General features: G+C 41.6%; 1 protein-coding gene across 2 annotated transcripts; it reads left to right on the top strand.

Annotated features, from left to right (window-relative positions):
* Window positions 1-34: 34 nt before the first annotated feature.
* On the top strand, window positions 35-18,754 carry XRCC3 (X-ray repair cross complementing 3). 2 transcript variants are annotated; one of them, XM_042475899.1, is made up of 8 exons: window positions 35-448; window positions 2,261-2,346; window positions 3,828-3,965; window positions 5,029-5,229; window positions 8,971-9,125; window positions 13,885-14,097; window positions 15,974-16,020; window positions 17,575-18,754. In XM_042475899.1, exons 1-8 carry the CDS (start codon window positions 378-380, stop codon window positions 17,810-17,812), a joined length of 1,149 nt encoding a protein of 382 aa, XP_042331833.1. In that variant the 5' UTR covers window positions 35-377; the 3' UTR covers window positions 17,813-18,754. The 2 variants fall into 2 exon arrangements, with proteins under 2 accessions (XP_042331833.1, XP_042331838.1); XM_042475904.1 differs by lacking the exons at window positions 35-448; window positions 2,261-2,346 and adding an exon at window positions 2,354-2,777.
* The last annotated feature ends 764 nt before the right edge of the window (window positions 18,755-19,518 follow it).

Genomic DNA, 19,518 nt, shown 5'->3' with positions numbered 1-19,518 from the left:
GAAATTGTTTATGTTTCTATTTCTCTTAATTAAATCAAAGCAACGCTGGGAGACTGTTTCGCCTCCTTTGAGGCTGAGAGAGTGTGACCTTTTGCCCAAGGACTTGAACCAAGGTCTCCAGAGCCACCTTCCGACTGTCGGGCTGCTTGCTGCCTGCCTTCCCTGCCTTCCTTAGCCCCGAGGAGGAGGGCAGACTGGACTGTTTCTGCAGTGTGTTTTGGGCCTCTGTCAGAGAGCTGCGGAGCCACAACAAACTACAGCTCCCACAATTCCATGGCATGGAGCCATGGCGGTGAAAGCGGTGCCAACCTGGGCTTGGTCTGGTGCCTTTCTTTTCCTGGCTGCCAGGCTTGAAGAGCTGTTCTCAATCACGGTGGATGGCTTGCTCCAAAGGACCGTGCTCCCAGCTCCCTTCCCCTGGGAGGGATCCCCTTTGGGACACGTCCAGGTAAGGCCCTTAAATCCGTTGCCTTAGCAATGATATATCTCTATTTCAGATTTTTACAGCTTGAGGTCCCAAACACACTGCAGAAATAACCCAGTTTGAGGCCTCAGTGCCAGAGAATCCTGGGAAGTGTAGTTTATTGTGGCACTAGAGCTCTCTGACAGAGAAAGCTGAATGTCTCACTAAACTAAAGGTCTCAGAGTTCCCTAGCATTGAACCATTGCAGTTAAAGCAGTTTCAAACCGGATTATTTCTGCAGTCTGTTTTGTACCTTAGTCTTGTCATACTGCTCAATATATTAATAATAATAATAATAATAATAATAATAATAATAAAATGTATTTATATACTGCTATTCCATGGATCATAGCGGTTTACAGCATAATAAAAACAATTTAAAAACACAATATACAATAAAATAGCAATATAAAACCAACAGTACAATTACAAGGCTGACAGGATGGAAAAAACGTCACATTCAGGGGGAGAAAACTAACACCCGCGTTCATGGGGGGAATGCCTGACGAAAAAGGTAAGTCTTCAAGTTTTCCTTGAAAACATCAAGGGAAGTGAACATGCGGAGCTCATTAGGGAGTGCGTTCCAGAGTCTCAGGGCTGAGACAGAATAAGCCCTCCTGGTGACAGCATAGCAGACATCTGGAACCATCAACAGATGTCTTTCTCCTGATCTAAGAGTGCGGGGCGGACTATATGGGGAGAGGCTGTCCTCCAAGTACCCTGGGCCCAAGCCATATAGGGCTTTATAGGTGATAACCAACACCTTGTATTCGGCCCAGAAGCGAATAGGCAGCCAATGGAGATCTTTCAGAACAGGTGTTATATGGCTGGCCCTGGAACAACCAGTGACCAGCCTTGCTGCCATATTCTGCACTAACTGAAGCTTCCGAGATTGGTACAAGGGTTGCCCCATGTAAAGCGCATTACAGAAATCTAGTCGAGAGGTTACCAGAGCATGTACAACAGTTTCAAGGTCCCCCCGGTCCAAGAAGGGTAGCAGTTGGCATATCAGCCGAAGCTGATAACAGGTGCTCCTAACCGTCGCATCCACCTGAGATGTAAGGTGGAGCAACGAGTCAAGGAGCACCCCCAAACTGCGAACCGAGTCCTTCACAGGGAGCGTGACCCCATTCAGGACAGGTGGAAAAACTTTCTTACCTGGGCCAGGAGAACCTATCACCAGTACTTCCGTTTTCTCTGGATTCACACTGAGTGTGTTTTCCCTCATCCAACCCATTACCGACGCCAAGCAGGCATCAAGAGGAGAGATGCCATCCTTAGTTACTGCATCAGTCGGAGACATAGAGAAGACTATTTGGGTGTCATCAGCGTACTGATAACACCGCGCCCCATGTCTCCGGATGATCTCTCCCAGCGGCTTCATGTAAATGTTAAATAGCATAGGGGACAAAATCGCTCCCTGAGGGACCCCAGATATAAGGGCCCTCTTGTCGGAACGACAGTCCCCCAGCTCCACCATCTGGAATCTGCCTGAGAGGTAGGAACGGAACCACTGCAAAGCAGTGCCCCCGATACCCAACTCTCCCAGGCGTTCCAGAAGGATACCATGGTCGATGGTATCGAAGGCCGCTGAGATGTCCAAGAGCACTAACAGGGACACGCTTCCCCTGTCCATAAAGATTTACTTTACATGTTATATCTGCTTAGTGACCAAAAAATTAAAAGCCCAAATATCTTAAACAAATGAGTAAAGTGACCACCGCTCTTTCTAGTTGTGTCTTTCTGATGCTACTGCTTATTTGCATTCCTTCCTTATCAATACTTGCTGTGTTACAGAATATTTCTCTGGCTCTGCAACTGTCAAGAAATGGATTGGGATCAGCTTGATGTGAACCCTAGAGTGATTGTAGCTATTAAGAAAGGTAATCTTTATCTCGCTATGTATCCCCCTTGTCAGGCTTGCACACCATACGATCATTATTCTCTTTCTGCATTTAGCTTGGCAAAGCTCTCAGGAGTCCTCAGGATAGAGTTGCTACTAAATAAATATACACCGTTTTGTCAGCAACGAAGGTGGAGAATAGTCACCACATCAACTAACCACAGATGAAAGACCTGGCCAAACATCTGAGAAAACACATTGTAGTAGCATTTATGCAGCTTTCTACAAACTTAGTGTGGCTTAACGCAGGAAAAATGCATATGCAAACTTTTACAGATACTATGATACCATGAAGAACTTTGAGAAAATGGAGGAAGATGGGGTTTTTCACAATATGGGACCCATTCAATTTTACAAAAATAATAACAAATAAATAAATGCACACCATCTTTTCAGCTCAGTCCTATGAAGGTTTGTTCAGAAATTTTCCACTAATTTCAATGGGGCATGCATGGATTAACATAATGTAAATAATATTGTTAAAACACTATTATTATTCTTAGTGGGTTTAGTTGTATCTGGATCCAGGGGCACCTCATGATCCAGGTGGAGGGGGCACCCACCCTGATATTGTTACATGAGCTCAATCACAGTCAATTGGACAATAAGCTGGTGCCTGCCTCTGTATAGATTTCCCTATAAACAGGCTGCAACCCTATGCATTTTCCTAGAGTAAACCCCAACAACATGTTGGGCTGGTTTATTTTTATCTTATGACATACTTATAAGATTGCAATGTAATCCTAGTTAATGTGTGAATATGCAAAGGGATCGTGTAGCACCCTTGAGATTAACTAACCGAGTGAAAGAAGTTGTAGTGTACGTTTCTGTTGACTTGGTCTACTTCCTCAGATGTGTGAACAGTGACGGGGAACATGTCTCCAGAAGATGTTGGATTCCATTTCTCATCATCTCCATTTGGTATGTCATCTAAGTTTGATGGGAACTGTAGCCCAGCAACATCAGAAGGATCAGATGTTCTCTGTCTCTGATATGGAAGTAGGTGGTGGTTAGTGTTATTATGTGCCTTCAAGTCAATTCTGATTCATGGCAACTCTGTCGTAGGGTTTTCCTGGCACGATCTATTCACAGGAGGTTTGCTATTGCCTTCCTCTAAGGCTGTGAGAGTGTGACTTGCCCAAGGTCACCCAGTGGGTTTCCATAGCTGAGCAGGGATTTGAACCCTGGTCTTCCTGAGTCATAGTCCAACACTCAAACTACTACACCATGCTGTCCTCATGGTACGAAAGGATAAATATGCCTTAGCACAGTCAGCAAAATCTTATACAAATCTATTCTAAAGTAAGTCCCTTATAGTTTTTCCCCAGATAACCCGGCATGTGATAGTAAGATGCAAGAAGAAAGTAATAATATATGTGTCCTCCTGTATTTTGCAGCTATTACTTTTCACATGAAAACCCCAACAAAGCTGGTTCTACTTTATCACTCTTCTCGTTTCAGCAAACCTAAAATCAGTCAGAGAGATTTTCAATCTTTCCCAAGCGGATTTGCAAAGGGTGACAAAATTATGTACTGCGGATGTACAGTACCTGCTAAGAACACTTTCTAGTGCTGTGAGAAAACATCCTGTCCTTACAGGTAAATGACTCCACTTTTTGTGTGTGTGTGTTGGTTGTTGTTCTTGCTTTTAAAATGTTTTAGAAAAATAACCTGAGTGTGTTCTGTATGTGAAACTACACTTGATCTTTTTTCAGTTTCTCAGGTCTTTTTTTCCTTTCCCCTGTAAATGTAGGTGGGGCACCTAACCTTTGAAATAATCTCCTTAGACAAGTTCATCTTGTTCCTTCTTTGTTGTTTTTATGAATTGTTTTATTCTAGAGGTTTTTTTTAATGTGAGTTCCTCCAAATCATATACTTATTGTTGCTGGCATATTTCATGGCCTAAATCCATTTGCTTGAACCAACCAGAGTAGATTCATTGAACTGAGGGAATTTAAATAAATGTTGACTCAGTCTTGGGAAGGAGAATTCAGTCTTGATTTGTTCAAGGACTCATTTGTCTTCTTGGCCATCTACGATATCCTGAGTACTGTACTCTCCTCCAGGACCACATCTCAAGAGTTTTCCTCTTATCCACCATCTTTGCTGTCCAGCTCTCACATTCATACATGATGATGGGGAATACAATGACTGGGACAATTCTAACTTTAGTGCTCAGTTGTATATCTTTGCCCTTTAGGATCTTGGCTAGTTCCTTCATAGTTCCTCTTCCCATTCCTAGTCTTCTTCTGATTTCTTCACCATTTTGATCAGTGTTTGATTCAAAACATTTGAAAAGTTTAACTGTTTCTGTTTTCTCATTATCTGGACAGGATGGCCCTCCAACTCTATGAGTCTATAAAGGTATTGCTGCTGTGTGGATTTTGGATGTTTCTGTACTTTGCTGTATGGCCAACATGGCTACCACTGATATATTTTCTAGAAAACAATGAATCATAGAATCATAGAGTTGGAAGAGAACACAGTATACAAAGGAATCTTGTAGCACCTTGAGACCAACTAAAGGAAGAGATTGGCAGCATGAACCTTCATGGCCTTGAGCCCAATTCATCATATGATGACTTCCTCCACAAAAAAGCTTTCAAACCCTTAAATTTGTTTTGTTTCAAGACTAGTTTTCTCTCTTGAATTGCTGTTTTAGCTCTTCAGCTATTCCAAGACAAAAACCAACACAAGAAGTTAAGCCTCGGCTGTCCAGTCTTAGATGGCTTTCTCAAAGGTGGCATCCCCCTGACAGGAATTACTGAAATTGCTGGTGAGAGCTCAGCGGGGAAGACCCAAATTGCATTGCAGCTGACCCTTTCTGTACAATATCCATATAAATACGGTGGCCTAGAGTCCGGTAAGAAAAATTTACCTTGGTTTATTTATTTAAAACATGTTTACCTTACTTTTCCTAAGAAGGTTTAACTGATTTAAATCTCTGCTGCCAGCCCCAGTGCCTATGAAGTGACTTGCCGGGGGTTGGCAGCAGAGCTGTCCCAGTGTTACTTCCAGTCTTGAGGTTTGCTTGTTGCACTGCAGGCGAAGGAGGAATTACTTACGTAAGGGGATACCTCCTTAGGTAAAGGTGCTAAAACAGGGTGGGCAATCGTGCGGGTTGGGGTGGAGGTTTACGCGCATGCGCACACACACACACATACACACACAGCCCACACTAACACAAGTGAAAGTAATATTCTTTCACTTCCAGATAGCAGCCAAAGTACAGTCGGCCATCCGTATCCATGAAGTCAACCATCCACAGCTGGAAAATATATTTTTTAAACAATCCAAAAAACAAACCTTGATATTGTCATTTGATATTATAAAGGACATCATTTTACTACCCCACTGTATATAATGGGGCTTGAGCATCCACGGGTTTTGGTATTCACAGAGGATCCTGGAACCAGACTCCAGCAGATACTAGGAGCCTACAGTGCAGTCAAATTTAAGTGTTTTGGGGGGCATTGTAGAGAATAGTGAAGATGAGAGGGACCTGTACTACCAAGTTTTTGTGGTAGTTTGGATGGGTTTTGACCATTTTTTCAGATGCATTTTAGGCCAGATTTGTTTAAAGAATTTGTGGGGTGTCTAAGCTCCCGTTCCCCCATCTCTTATTTATGGAATACAGCTGCCAGTATAAATAGGACTTAGGCTGGCATAATGTCCCAAATAGTATTCCGGCTTATTTTATTTTAATCCTTTTTAACTGTCTGTGCCAGGGATTGTGTTTGGAACCTTTTCCATTTAAGATGTGCTCTACTACTGAACTATGGTTGCTCCCCATCACTGTCTGATGTGGAAAAGCCGGTGGTTGACCATAAGAGAAAGTAAGGTAGAGACATGCTGAAGGAAAAGAATCTTTAAGGAAATTTTCAGAAGTTACAGAGTTAGCAACTTTAAGTCTCAAGAAAAAACAAATCATGCAGTTACAGAACATTTTGACCTATTATTGACTGTCTGGCACTACCTAGCAATAACAGTAACAATTTGGAGATGTTAGGGGGAAATTCGGCATGAATAATTTTCATTTGGTGTTTGAACCCTAACGGAAATAAGTACGAGAACAGAAATAACTACGAGACATAGCTATGTTAGTCTGGAATATCAGTATGCCAAGGGATCCTGTAGAACCCTTGAGATTGAGGAAAATATTTTTTACGGTATTTATACCCCGCCCTTCAACCCTAAAGGCTCTCAGAGCAGCTTACAATTATTATTATTTTTAATTAGATGGTTTAAATCACAATTAAACTGCTTTTTAAGGATTGGCTAAGCAATATCTGGTATATTCCTGTGATTTACTATATGTTGTTGTATGCTGTTCCTGGGTAGATTTGCCAAAACTGATATAAATGGCGACATAAATGTTTGCTTTGGTGCTGGATTGCTGAGTTTGAATTCTGGCTTCTGGACCATTATGCCATTAAATATACTGCTGTCTTCAGTTCACTAATGAAGTTGTGTGAACAGGCTTCCAAACCTCCACCTGTTCCCTCTTTGCCCCTTGTTTCCAGCAAGGGCGTCCCCTTGCACCAAGTCTCAAGATCTGTCTCCCCCAAGCTATGAGAGTCCCCAGAAAGAAAGAGTCTCACCACGCTCTAGGATCCCACTTCTGACACCAAATATGTTATGCCCAAGATTGTAAGGGCAACCTGTTTATCCTGAGAGCGTGTAATGAGAACCTCTCCCTCCGTGGACCTATTCACAGCAAGGCTGAGAAAGACATTGAGACACCAAATTTGGTTTTAAACACCATGCATGTAACATTTATTGAATCACACAAGTAACACAAACATTGATTATCAAGAGCTCTTTCACTCACACATTCATACAATACTCACACACACTTTCCTTCCGCCGAACATTGATCAGTTGTTCTCGAAGGCTGGGGATGACACCGTTGCCGCGGTAGATGCCAACAAAATGGAGATGACAGTCCAGGGTCTTTATACTTTTTCTTCTCTCTGGCTTTTGGCTGCTGGAGTCTTGCAATATTGCAGCCCATTACTCAACTTCCTCTATTTGGGAGGACAGACAGGTTGTTCAGATCAGTCCGTGTTCAAAGCAACTCGTTCTGTTCAAAGTTCTCCATTGTCCTGTCAGTTCCTCATCATGGCCACTCAGGAGATAAGGTTCTTCCCGGTCATGGTTCGTCACACCTGGACGGCACCCCGCTTCAGCTTCCAAGTTTTCAGACTTTCCTCGCCTCGGTTGCCAAATACTTTCGTCACATCAATGCTCTGCGCGGAACCATCTTGTTTGGTCCTTTAGCTATGTTTAAAGCACAATCCCTTGGTTCTTCGGTTCTTCAGCTCTGGGTTTAAGTCAGAACTCACTCATTCATCTTACACCTCCATTCTTGAACCCAAATGGGGCTGGGGGCAGGTTTCCTTATATGTCCACATAAGCTAGTAGATAGAAGCAAAACCAGGACTCCTTTTTTTGGCACAAGCCATACCTATTACTAGTTTTTCTGCACTTACCCGTAAAAAACCACTACTGTATTTTCTGGCGTATAAGACTACTTTTTAACCCAGGAAAATCTTCTCAAAAGTTGGGGGTCGTCTTATACGCTGGGTGTCATCTTATAGGGCAGGTGCTGAAACTTCTGAGCCAGACTGGAGACTCTGCGGTCGCTGCATATGGTGGAGGGGGCTCAAAAACGGCTGCAGCCGCATCCCTACCTTATGCGGCAATCATATGAAAGCAGCTACCACTCTGATAGTCTTGGAGACAGGGAGGGCTGGGCAGGCAGGGAGAGCTGACCAATCCAAGCAGGCTTTGTGTACAACAAGGTTTCCTGCTAAGTACCTGCATGTTATTTGAATTAAAATTACCATATTGAAATCAAATCTGATTTTAATTTTTTTTTATTTGGTGTGCATTGGAAGAGGGGTAGTCTTATACAGTGAGTATATCCCAAACTCTATATTTTAACTGGAAAAGTTGGGGTCGTCTTATACGCCCAGTCGTCTTATATGCCGGAAAATACGGTACTATGTCTGTGTTGTTCACACTGACTGATGATGAGAAGCCTGCAGTCTCAAAAATTATCTTCTTTTTGGTTAGAGCAGTACTTCTCAAATAGTGGGGCGCGCCCCCCCAGGAAGGGTGCGAGGCTCCGTACGGATACAGTACTTATAACAATTTTATAGACAAATGATACTATTTACAGTCGCGCGGGGGGCGCGAAATGTTTTCTTCTTCCTAATGGGGGCATGACAGAAAATAATTGAGAAGCACTGGGTTAGAGTAAGTGTGGAGGGTTACATGGGAGGAGAAGATTGGATAGCGTGTGAAGATTGTGTGAAGGAGAAGGGTTGAGTAGTAAATAATAGGTAGGAGGAGAGGAGGGAGTGAAGGTTTGAAAGGTAGGAGGAGAGAGTTGGAAGGAGAAGGAGATAGGGAAGGGCATTAGAAGGAATAAGAGTGGGGAAGATAGGGATGATTATTAGAAGGTATAGAGAAGAGGAAGACGGGAAGGAGCAGGGGGTGCTAGATGTTTATGTAATTGTATGTGTGTAATACGGTATGGATTTTTGGAATAGATATTATACTTTAAAAATTAAATAAAAAATTATCTTCTTTATTGCAGGTGCTGTTTACATTTGCACAGAGGATGCTTTCCCAAACAAACGCCTGCAGCAACTGATTCAGCAGCAGGCAAATCTGAGAGATGATGTTCCACCCAATGTGGTGGAAAAGATAAAATTTGGAAATGGTATTTTTGTTGAGCATGCAGCAGACCTGGTGAGTGCCAGAACATTTTTTGTTTTGTTTTGGGGCTTCTTGAAAGTATTGAGGCTGAGATCCTGTTCAATAGTTGTGTAAATTTACACTGGCGGAGCGGGACTGGAGTTGCATTGTGTTGGAGTTATACTGGACTGCATAACTGTACTAGGCAATGCTGCTCACATATCTGTTACTCAGTACTGTACTTAATTTCTGGAGTGAACATGCCATCTGCAATCAGGCAGACAGAATCCTTGTTAGCATCCTGGTCAAACATTAATAGCAATCAGTGGCAAAGAAAAGGTTAACTTGCATTTAGTAGACTCTGCTAGATAATTTTGCATTAGCTTGGTAGTTTAAGATTGGGCAAAGAGGTGTGACTGTGAGCGTAAAATTTCCTGCTTGTGTTGTTCTCATAGGTCCAAACCACATTGCAGAAAGAATCCAGTTTGAAATCTCTTTAACTGCCCTGACTCAGTACTAGGGAATTCTGAGAACTGTAGTTTTGTGTGACATTTAGCCTACTCTATCAGAGAGCCCTGGAGCTGCAATAAATTACAATTCCCAGGATTCCCTGGCACTGAGCCAGGGCAGTTAAAGCGGTCTCATACTGGATTATTTCTGCAGTGTGTTTTGGACTATAGCTATTGGAATGGGAAATGAGTCACCCCTACACATTAGTTTCCCGTGTTTGCTTCTTCAGTGTATAAACTTTGGGAGTTGCTCTTCCATGGGCATCACTGCAACTGAGAACCCATAACCAACCACAGGGATCTTGAATTTTTGCCATTGCACAGCCTTGTTAGAACTAACCGTTAAAGACTTCTGGTCCCACCATTTGCTGTAATGGAATGCTTTCTCTGTTATACGCCACCTTCTGCATGATTTCCCGGAAGTCAAGCTTATAACAGTGTGTTATCAGTTTGGTACTAAACAAAATCTTGGAGAGTCCTTGGAATGATAGCCATATCTAACAGAGTACACTTCCCAACCACCAAACATAATGTAGAACTCTGGCCGGCTACTAGAATGCATAATGGTTATCCTGGTGTTACACTGCTTTTGCACCTCAGATTAAGATACCACCCCTGTGCTAACTCCTAAATAATGCAACTGCTTGTGTATTTAATCCAGTGTAAACCACCAAAGGGATTCCAGTCTTAATCCAGTTTATAGACATGTAAATAAGTCATGGAGATAGCCTTGTGGGGGTGTGTGGAAGCTGTAAATAAACAACGATTATTAATATTTTACCTTCAGTTTTCTGATACTGGCTGATCTGTCTCATTCCAAATGTCAGTGAGAAAACATCAGAAGACCTTGATAAAACACATCAAATTAACCTTTTCTCCAAATTTCAGTAAAATTATTTTGATGTCCAAAGGGCAAGAGTACACATAAAATGTCAACAGTTTGCTTTTTGTGTTCTGCCTAGAATTTAACAATATCATTCAAAAGGTCACTGTCTGTAGGCAGTAGTTTGGCAATTCAAGTATTCATCATGCTGCAGTTCTTGGAGGGCTAGAACAAAACAACATCGGACAACAGATACATAATTTAGTGTTCTGGAAATCTAGGCTTTCGTAGTTCTCCTCTTCCCACCCACCCTAATAAAAAACAAAACAGCCCTAGAACTCAGGATAGATAAGACATGCTTGAAAATTGATTAACTATTGCCAAAATTCTGGAGGCCAGAGAAGTACAATTCCATAACCACCTTTCTTGGAGGAAACCCCATTAAATTCAGTTAGTCTTGCTTATGAGTAGATATGGCTAAGAGTGCACTGGGACTAATATTTCTAGTATTCTGCATAAGTTCCTGTTTCTCTTCATGACTAGAAGTATCAGGACAAATTGAATAGTTAAAACACCATTTTATGAATAAAGCATGCCATTTTTCCAAGTCACTGAAATTTTGATTGCAGAACTTACTACTACTTAAATGTAGATTAAGTAGACCAGTACTACTGAAACTGGTAGTCTGTGGACTGGTCCTGCTTCTGGAAGAGTTTCCAGGAAATAAAGAATTGTAGCCAATGGGCACAACTATGCTTTAGTTCTCAGACACACTGGAAAAAGAAAAATGTGAGTCCCTCATGGCAAATACATAGCATAGCACTATATATATTTTTATTTTTGGCAGTGGGATTGCATGCTCCTGTGGGGCAAGATGCTATGCTGATGGTAACACTGCTGCTGCTGGAAGTTCTCCCATGTCAGACAGGCTTTTGCTGAGAAGTCCGACTGCTAGTGGGCAGTACCCAGGACAAAAGACCACCATCAGGACAGAATAAGAAGAAACAGAATGGTTTCCATTTGACAAGGGAGTCAGGCAAGGCTGCATTTTATCATTGTTTAATTTGTACACTGAACGTATCATACGCAAAGCTGGATTTAGACTCTGAGGAAGGAGGCATGAAAATTGAAGGTACACAACAAAAAGCATAAATTTAAGGTATACACCAGGAGCCCTGGTGGCACAATGGTTAAATGCCTGTATTGCAGCCACTTACTCACAAACCATAAGGTTGTGAGTTCAGTCCCAGCCATTGGCTTAGTGTCGACTCAGCCTAGCATCCTTCCGCAGTCACTAAAATGAGTACGCAGCTTGTTGGGGGCAATTAGCTTACACATTGTAAACCACTTAGGTAGTGCTTAAGTGCACTGATAAGTGCTATAGATATGTATACATTCAATTTCTTACTTTAAAATGTCTAGCTTCCTGTGATTATGCTTCTCACATTTCATGTTTGGTTCACCTTTTAATCGCCATAAGTTGGCGCTATAAGTTGGAAACGACTTGAAGGCACACAACAACAACAAATGTGTTGTGCTGCTTTGAACTTTCAGTATATCAACAGCTGAACATCCCTTTTTAGTTCAGTTGTGTTATTAACCACAGCACTACTTGTAATTATACTCTGCAGTACCCCAGTAGCTTGTTGAGTGCCATCCAATCTGGGAGTCTCATCTTCTTACACTATCTCTTGTTTCATTATAGCGTTTTCATGGCAAAAGACATTCAAAAGTGCTTTACTGGTACCTTCTTCTGCACTGTACTAAGAAGTGTTAGCTATGGTCTCTTGAGCAATCCACTGCCAGTGTCACTCCACCACTGCTACTGCTACCCATTAGGTATTTGACATGTTTAGTCTGCAAGAGCCTGTCTGACGTGCAGTGCTTTCATCAACATTGGTATCATCAGCATACCCTCTTGCCTCATTGGCACACACAATCCCACCACCATGAAAAGGGAGTGCCATGGTGGGAGGCTAAAAATAGCCTTTTTAAAAACTGGAAGTAACCAGGGTGAAAGTGGGAGGTCTACATGGGAAGGCTGCATGCAACCCTTGGGCCAAGCTTTCCCCACTGCTGTTCTGTGGCCCCTCTGTTCTACTTGACATTAATATGGCCCGCTTGCCCCCTCTCAATATCAGGCCAGTTCATTTAAGGGGAAAACTGCCTAGCCACACTGTGATGTCAGGTCAATTTGTTCTTTCATTCCTGGACAATTATTGGAGCCTTGGGGTTGCAACTGGGAGAGTGGGCAGACTTCCCAAATCTGTTTGCCACAGGCAAGGGCACTGGCAGAACACCCATGACAATATCACTGAGACAGACTTAAGGCATAAGGGAAAACAGAGCAAACAAGATAGCAATCAATTGTATTAAAAGGGATGGAGAGGACAAAGAAGATAAAGATAGAATTGTTCTGTGTTGCAGCATATCTAGGCCTAAAGCCAGTTGATTGTTACATTCAAATGTAAAATAAAAAGCCCTTTTGCTGGTTACAGTTGCAGTAAGACTGGTTGAATCAATGGAATTTCATAAGCTCTGATTTATTATTTAGCAATTGATCCAATACATCATCTGTACATAGGACTAGACAAACAGATTTCGGCCATGCAGTCTTGCACTAAGGCAGAATTTCTGTCCTATCATGACTTGCATTGTTCTGCTTTTAAAGAGAGGCTGACAGTAGTAGCTTCCCTCCCACCTGAAAACAAACATTAAATAAGCTCATGTTCGAACAGTATGATAATCTGCCTTCCTCCCTAAACTGAAACTCAAAGTGGCTCACAAGTTTAACTAGAAAGGTAGAGATAAAAATACTAAGTTAATACAGTGGTGCCTCGGGTTACGAAATTAATTCGTTCCGCGGCACCGTTCGTAACCCGAAAAGCCTTCGTAAGCCGAAACAATAATTCCCTATGGGATTTTTTCGTATCCCGAAAATTTCGTAACCTGGGTAATTCGTATCCCGAGGTACCACTGACCCCCGTTGCAATTCTTCATCACAGCCTCACTTGCTGGAGGGGCAGAATTAGTAATGTAATCCTGCATGTACCCCAGTTTGGCAGTTAAACAGACCCCCTTTTGCTCAGTGACGCTGGAGGTGGGCTGCAGGGAGTCATGCTAGGAGACATTACTTCGTTATGTGTCCATAGTTAAGTAGCTGATGTAGGATACTGACGATCGAGCAGTGCAATCCTCTTATCCATTCAGTGAAGTTTGGTGCAGTTTAGTCCCAAATTAATGTGCAGCGATTTGCAGTATTGTAGTCTAATCCCCACTCTGCTTGCTGAGTCAGTAAATCATTCCTGCATTACTGTCCCAGTTTGTTGTGCTGGTTTGGCAAGCAAATGCAAGCACAAAGCACTTCTCAAGTCAAGATTACTCCGGCTGTGGCCTTAATTGCAGTCAAGCTAGAAATGTTAAAGGTGTTGCTCTTGAGCTCCTTATGAATCTGCTTTCTGAAGCTTTCTTCTTATTGCAGGATGCTTTCCTCAACTGCATTACTAAGAGGATTTGCATACTGCTCTCCAGAGGCATGGTGCGGCTTGTCATTGTTGATTCCATTGCTGCCTTATTCAGATGTGAATTTGGCGCCAAAGATTCTGTCCTGAAAGCCAAATATTTGCAGATGTTTGGAGCAAAGCTTCACCAACTAAGCAGCAAATTCCAAATCCCCGTAGTATGCATTAATCAGGTAAGGAAGCAGAATTTTACTCTAATTGACTGCAGACTCTGTCAGGAAGTTTCTCTGTACTAAAACAGATTCTGGCTTATGTGTAGTTTTGCATCTAAACCAGAGCAACTTCCTGGTGGGGAATTTTTGGAGCTGGCGGTCGAGAAGTAGTTTTTCCAGTCTAATTAAATCTCACGACCATAGGTGGCATGGATCTGAGTCCTGTCCTGGGAGAAAGGCAGGATAGAAAAAAAGTCGGCCCTCCATATCCAAGGATTTTGCATCCATGCATTCAACTATGTAATCCTGCCTCAATCCACAGGGAGAGGCGGGAAATATAAATAAACTATTATTATCATCATCATCATCATCCATGGCTTGAAAATATTTTTTTTTAATTCCACAAAGCAAACTTTGGTTTGCCATTTTCTATAAGGGACACCATTTTACACTGTTACTGTATATGAGACTTTTGGTATCCACAGGGGGTCCTGGAACTAGCAGATACCAAGGGCCCACTGTATAATTAATTTAATGAAGGTCAGAAACAACGTTTCAGGTGGACTACCTGTTAGAATACAACTCTGAAGGCTGCATTTCTAATTGTTGCTCAGCCATGGAAACCTATGGTGTGACCTAGGGCAAGCCATAGCCTCAGAAAACTCTGGGATAGGGTCGCCATAACTTGGGAATGATTTTAAGACACCCAACAATAAATCAAAACTAGCCCTGGCTGACACCCTTTTCCCTGAAGTACGTAACCCAGAAGTGGCAGGAAAGATGTTTGTAGATCTGACACTTCATGCTTGTTCTTCCTTGGTTACTCTAAGCGTGGCTTAGTTAAGAGTGCTGTACTGTGTTGGAGACTGGAGATTGCCACTAGCTAAACTAGGAAATTCCCTGTGTCACTGTGAGATTGCAGGCCCCTTACTGTACTCTCAGCCTGACCTTCCTCACAGAGTTGTAGTGAAAATAAAAGTGTGATAAATGAAAGTTCTGTGAGTTCACTGGAGGAAAGGCAGAATAAATTTGGGATGCTTAAATATCACTTCACATTCTAAAAATCACCAAGAGGACGATTGCTAGTACATTAAAATTCACAAAATGCACTTAAAAACTAAATGATAATGAGAAGAATGCAATTACTAACCTTGCTCTAGTAGAAACATATATGGGTGCTGAAATAAAACCTTGCTGCACTCCCTGCCTGCTCAAGTTAAATTGTATTGGCCACGATTTACTCTTGAGCCAACACAAGCCAGTGCTGTGTCCAGAGTGTCTGTTTGTGGCAAGGCCAGTATTCTTTTGCAGTGAAGGGGACTGTCCCTTGCAGAGCATCAGGATAAGAGGACTGCTCCTGAACTCTCCTGCAAGAAATTTCCACCAGCAATTTGCCATAATTGCTTTTCCTCCCCTTTCCTAAGAAGAAATGTACTATTTCTTTTACATGTTGTATTTCAAGATAATAATCCACACCTATGTTGTTGATTGGGGCAAAAAACAGCATTGCCTGTCCATGAGTTTAAATTAAAATATTGTCCTCCCCAGTATTTTTTGTTCTTTGAAGGGATATCACATTGAGGATGGAACAGGCTTGTTTCCTACTGCTCCAGAGACTAAGACACGGAGCAATGGATTAAAGCTAAAGGAAAAGAGATTCCACCTAGACATTAGCAAGAGCTTCCTGACAGGAAAACCTACTCAACAGTGGAGCACACTGCTTCAGAGAGTGGTGGAGTCTCCTCCTTTGGAGGTTTTTAAACAGGCCATCTATTAGGAGTGCTTTGATTGTATCTTCCTGCAAGGCAAGGGGTTGGAATGCATGGCCAATTCCAATTCCATGATTCTAACATCTCTTCCAATTCCATGATTCTAACATTTGCTTGATCTCTTGCAGGTAACTGACACAATGGATGCATCTGGAGACGCTGCTCCTAGTCCTGGGTGAGTGCATCTGGAAAGACAGCGTGTGCATGAAGCTTCAAAAACTAGCTTTTTCACTTGTAATAAACCCTCTGTCCACACACATCTAAGGAGGGACTTTTCATGTATACCAGAAAAGCAGAGCTCTTATACCATGGGTGGGGAGAAGAAAGGGGATTCTGATAGATACTATGGACAGAATCAGGTGCAGCAAAACCCCCAAAACCTCAAAGGCATCATGCTTTTAGAGAGTATGAGATAGGAAAAGCTGCTACTATGTACTTTTGCTTGCCCAATGTACTAGTTCAAGGAGAAGTACTGAAGGGGATGTGTTTTAACATTTTAAAGTTCATGGAGTTTGATGGTAATTGAACACAGCACTTGGAGAATCCAAGTCCAGGGTTCCACCTTAAATGAACAATTATACAACCAAGTTTATATTGAATTCTTTAAAAATGCAGTGGCAGCAACTGAGCAACAGTAGGCTATAACACACATACAAACTGACCAATAAGGAGAAAGCCCAGTTTCCAAACTGTTTTTGTCACACTTACCTTATTTACATTCTAGCAGTAATCAGCAATGTCAAGATACTTTAGACTATGGATCCAAATGTTTTGTATGTTTAACTCAGGAGGAGCTTATGGCAATTTTTATGTCTGAGCAAACTGTTTTCTTCAACATGGTACCTCATTTATGTCTTATGGTCAATTTCTGACTTTTCCTATTTAACCCCCTCCTCCTTTTGATCCTTTCCTTTACAACTAATTTTAATAAATCCTTTTATTAAATGTTTAAGCCACAAAGCATTTTCTTATGCAGGTTTAAAGTATCAGCAAAAGCACAGCAGTACGTAACACTCTTGAATACAACAGACAAGATAATAGGAACTATGCTTGTCCCAGCAGCAGATTTAGACATTCTATTTTGAACCTTTTTGTTCCACTGCGACAGGCTAGGAAATGTAAGGGTTCATTGTAAGCAATGCAAGTGATAAGAATAAGACAGCCTTTTCCAGATATTACCTGCAACACCCAGCACTCTTTTCTTTGAGGCTAGATGTCTTGGATTTAGTCATCCTCATTAGACAAACTCCTTCTGTCTCACAGCAACATAAGTAGCCCAGGTCACTGCTTAACTGTCACTAACAGTGGCCTAGAAATAGCAGTTGTGGTCACTGGAGTAAGGAAGCAGCTTTCCATCTCCCTCCTACAATGACCCAGAAGTAGCCTCTCTCCACTTGCCCCATCTCCATACTTTAGTGCAGGATCACAAGGGTGGGAGCAAAGTTAAAATCCCCACCCCACATACAAGCAGTAATGGATTTGGGACCACAAAGGGTTGTGCAGTGATGCATCAATTTGAAAAGCTCCATCTATATGGACTTTTAGGTTGCTAGCTTTTAATTTGGCTCATCAGCTGGGAGGGGGTGGGATCATTTTCTTAAATTGACTTCTTTCTTCTCCAAAAGGAAACAAGCCTGTCCTCACCTCTGAGTCAGTTCAAACTGTACCTCATTAATCAGATGACTTACATTGCAAGACTCTTTTGTGAATGCAGGTGTTTGTGTTTCAGCTGCATAGCTCAGAGAGTTGCTCCAGCCCTCGGAATAACTTGGTCCAATCAACTGCTGATGAGATTAATGGCAAGCCGGACAATACAGAGTGCAGACGATGTGCATCACCACAGCAGAGGGGTCTTACGGACGTTGGGGGTGGTTTTTGCTCCTCACCTACCACAGACTTTTTGCCACTACACAGTAAACTTGGAAGGTGTGCGGGGAATAAAGGAGGAAACTTTGACAGCAGTATGAAGAAATTTATATAGCAAGAACCCTCTGGTTACTTATTTTTATATGTATATATATATTTTTAATTGATTTTGTCTTAACATAAAAATAAATAACATACACCCACCTTGAATCTATTTACAGAATCTACTGTACATTGTACTCTATAGTTTTTCACTATTCTTCCAATCCAACATTCATTCAACAGAAATTGACTTCTAATCCCATCTCTTTGGTTTATTTTCCATATATAATTTTTTGCGTGTGATGTCTGTATTCCTATTTCTAATTTACTTTCTCTTTAAATATAATCCCTTTGGTTACTTATTGCCTAGACTGTGCAAGCTGTTTCATACCTGTACTTGGGAATGAGCTTGAATCCTGTACTTTTTATCGATGCCGCTTCATGAGTTCTTACTGAATATAAAAGCTGCTATCATACATTATGTGGATGATGCATAATGTTCTTCCTCTACAGTTCCACATTCCTCCTGCCCAAGGCACATTGCCTCAACACCATGTAGCAGGAAGTGTCTGATATTGTACTCTTGACAACTGAGTGGATGCAGAGGTTTGAAGAAGAGGTACTTTGCACTCACAAAAAAATAAATATATGTGCACCCATAAACGGGCAGCATTACAAAGTTTTGTCTGTTCAAGTATTTTATTTTTACAACTTGAAAATGCAAAGGAAGCATTACATGTTAAACAGTTTTATAATGGGCTACAAGTCTGAAGAAAACATGATGTTTTACTAAGTAGTACAATGCATTCTTTTGTTCTACATTCTAATGCTGTTTTATAAATAAAAGTACTTGGGGAAGTTCAGTGGCAAACCAAAAAATTAACAAAACAGGCATTGGTTTAGTTTTGTAGATATAGGCTGGAGTCCTCTATCACGGTGTACATTATGCAATTACATTTGGCCCTTCTTATACAGAGATTTTTTTATACACAGAATCAAGCATCCACAGTTTGAAAATGTTCCCAAAAAGTATAAATTGCAAATAGCAAACCTTGATTTTCCATTTTTTATAAGGGACACCATTTTGCTATGTCATTATATTTAATGGGACTTGAGCATCCATGGATTTGGTTATACACAAGGTATCTTGGAACCAAATCCCGGCATATAACAAGTGTCCATTGTACATATACTTAGCTACATAACAGGAGGACTAAGGAATTGTGCTACTAAATTCCAAATACGTGTAATGGGGCACAAGCAAGAGTGTCCCAATACATGCCACTCTGCTCCCTGATGTAGTAAAGTAATAGCCAGAGATGATACTAATCTACCCAATTCTAATTCCCAAAGAAAGAAGTCCCCAACAGGATTTTGGGTGAAGTCAGTAACTGACAACCACTTCATATTTTCAGTAAGAATGAAATTTAGGGTTTTCTTGGTAGCAGTTAGCTGAAATTTGACTAAAATCACATTTAAAAATCCTTTCTCATTCTTGAATGATGTTGGAGGGGGAGGGGAATTGTCCCATGGCCATTTAATGGGATGTTTCCATTTTAAAGCTGAAGGGTAATTCTAACATATCCACCGAAATACTTCCCTTTTCAAAAAACAAAGACATACGATCTTGTCAGCCTTCTATTGCCTAGGGTAGCTTCAGTGCTTTAAAGTGGATTTCAGCTATGTTGTTTACCTGAAACATTCAAAAGATAAAAACGAACTGCATCTGTACTAACATGTAGCCTAGACATCCTGACATTTGACC

The sequence above is a fragment of the Sceloporus undulatus genome, chromosome 1 (assembly GCF_019175285.1).
Source record: "Sceloporus undulatus isolate JIND9_A2432 ecotype Alabama chromosome 1, SceUnd_v1.1, whole genome shotgun sequence".
NCBI lineage: Eukaryota > Metazoa > Chordata > Lepidosauria > Squamata > Phrynosomatidae > Sceloporus > Sceloporus undulatus.
The sequence above is the reverse complement of the archived record's forward strand: the minus strand, read 5'-3'. Positions and strand labels throughout refer to the sequence as shown.

Excerpts from the sequence above, each read along its gene's own strand:
- XRCC3 (XM_042475899.1), top strand. The coding sequence starts at position 378 with ATGGCTTGCTCCAAAGGACCGTGCTCCCAGCTCCCTTCCCCTGGGAGG. Across the intron at positions 3,966-5,028 it reads AAAACATCCTGTCCTTACAG|CTCTTCAGCTATTCCAAGAC; the intron begins GTAAATGACTCC and ends TTGCTGTTTTAG. Across the intron at positions 5,230-8,970 it reads ATACGGTGGCCTAGAGTCCG|GTGCTGTTTACATTTGCACA; the intron begins GTAAGAAAAATT and ends TCTTTATTGCAG.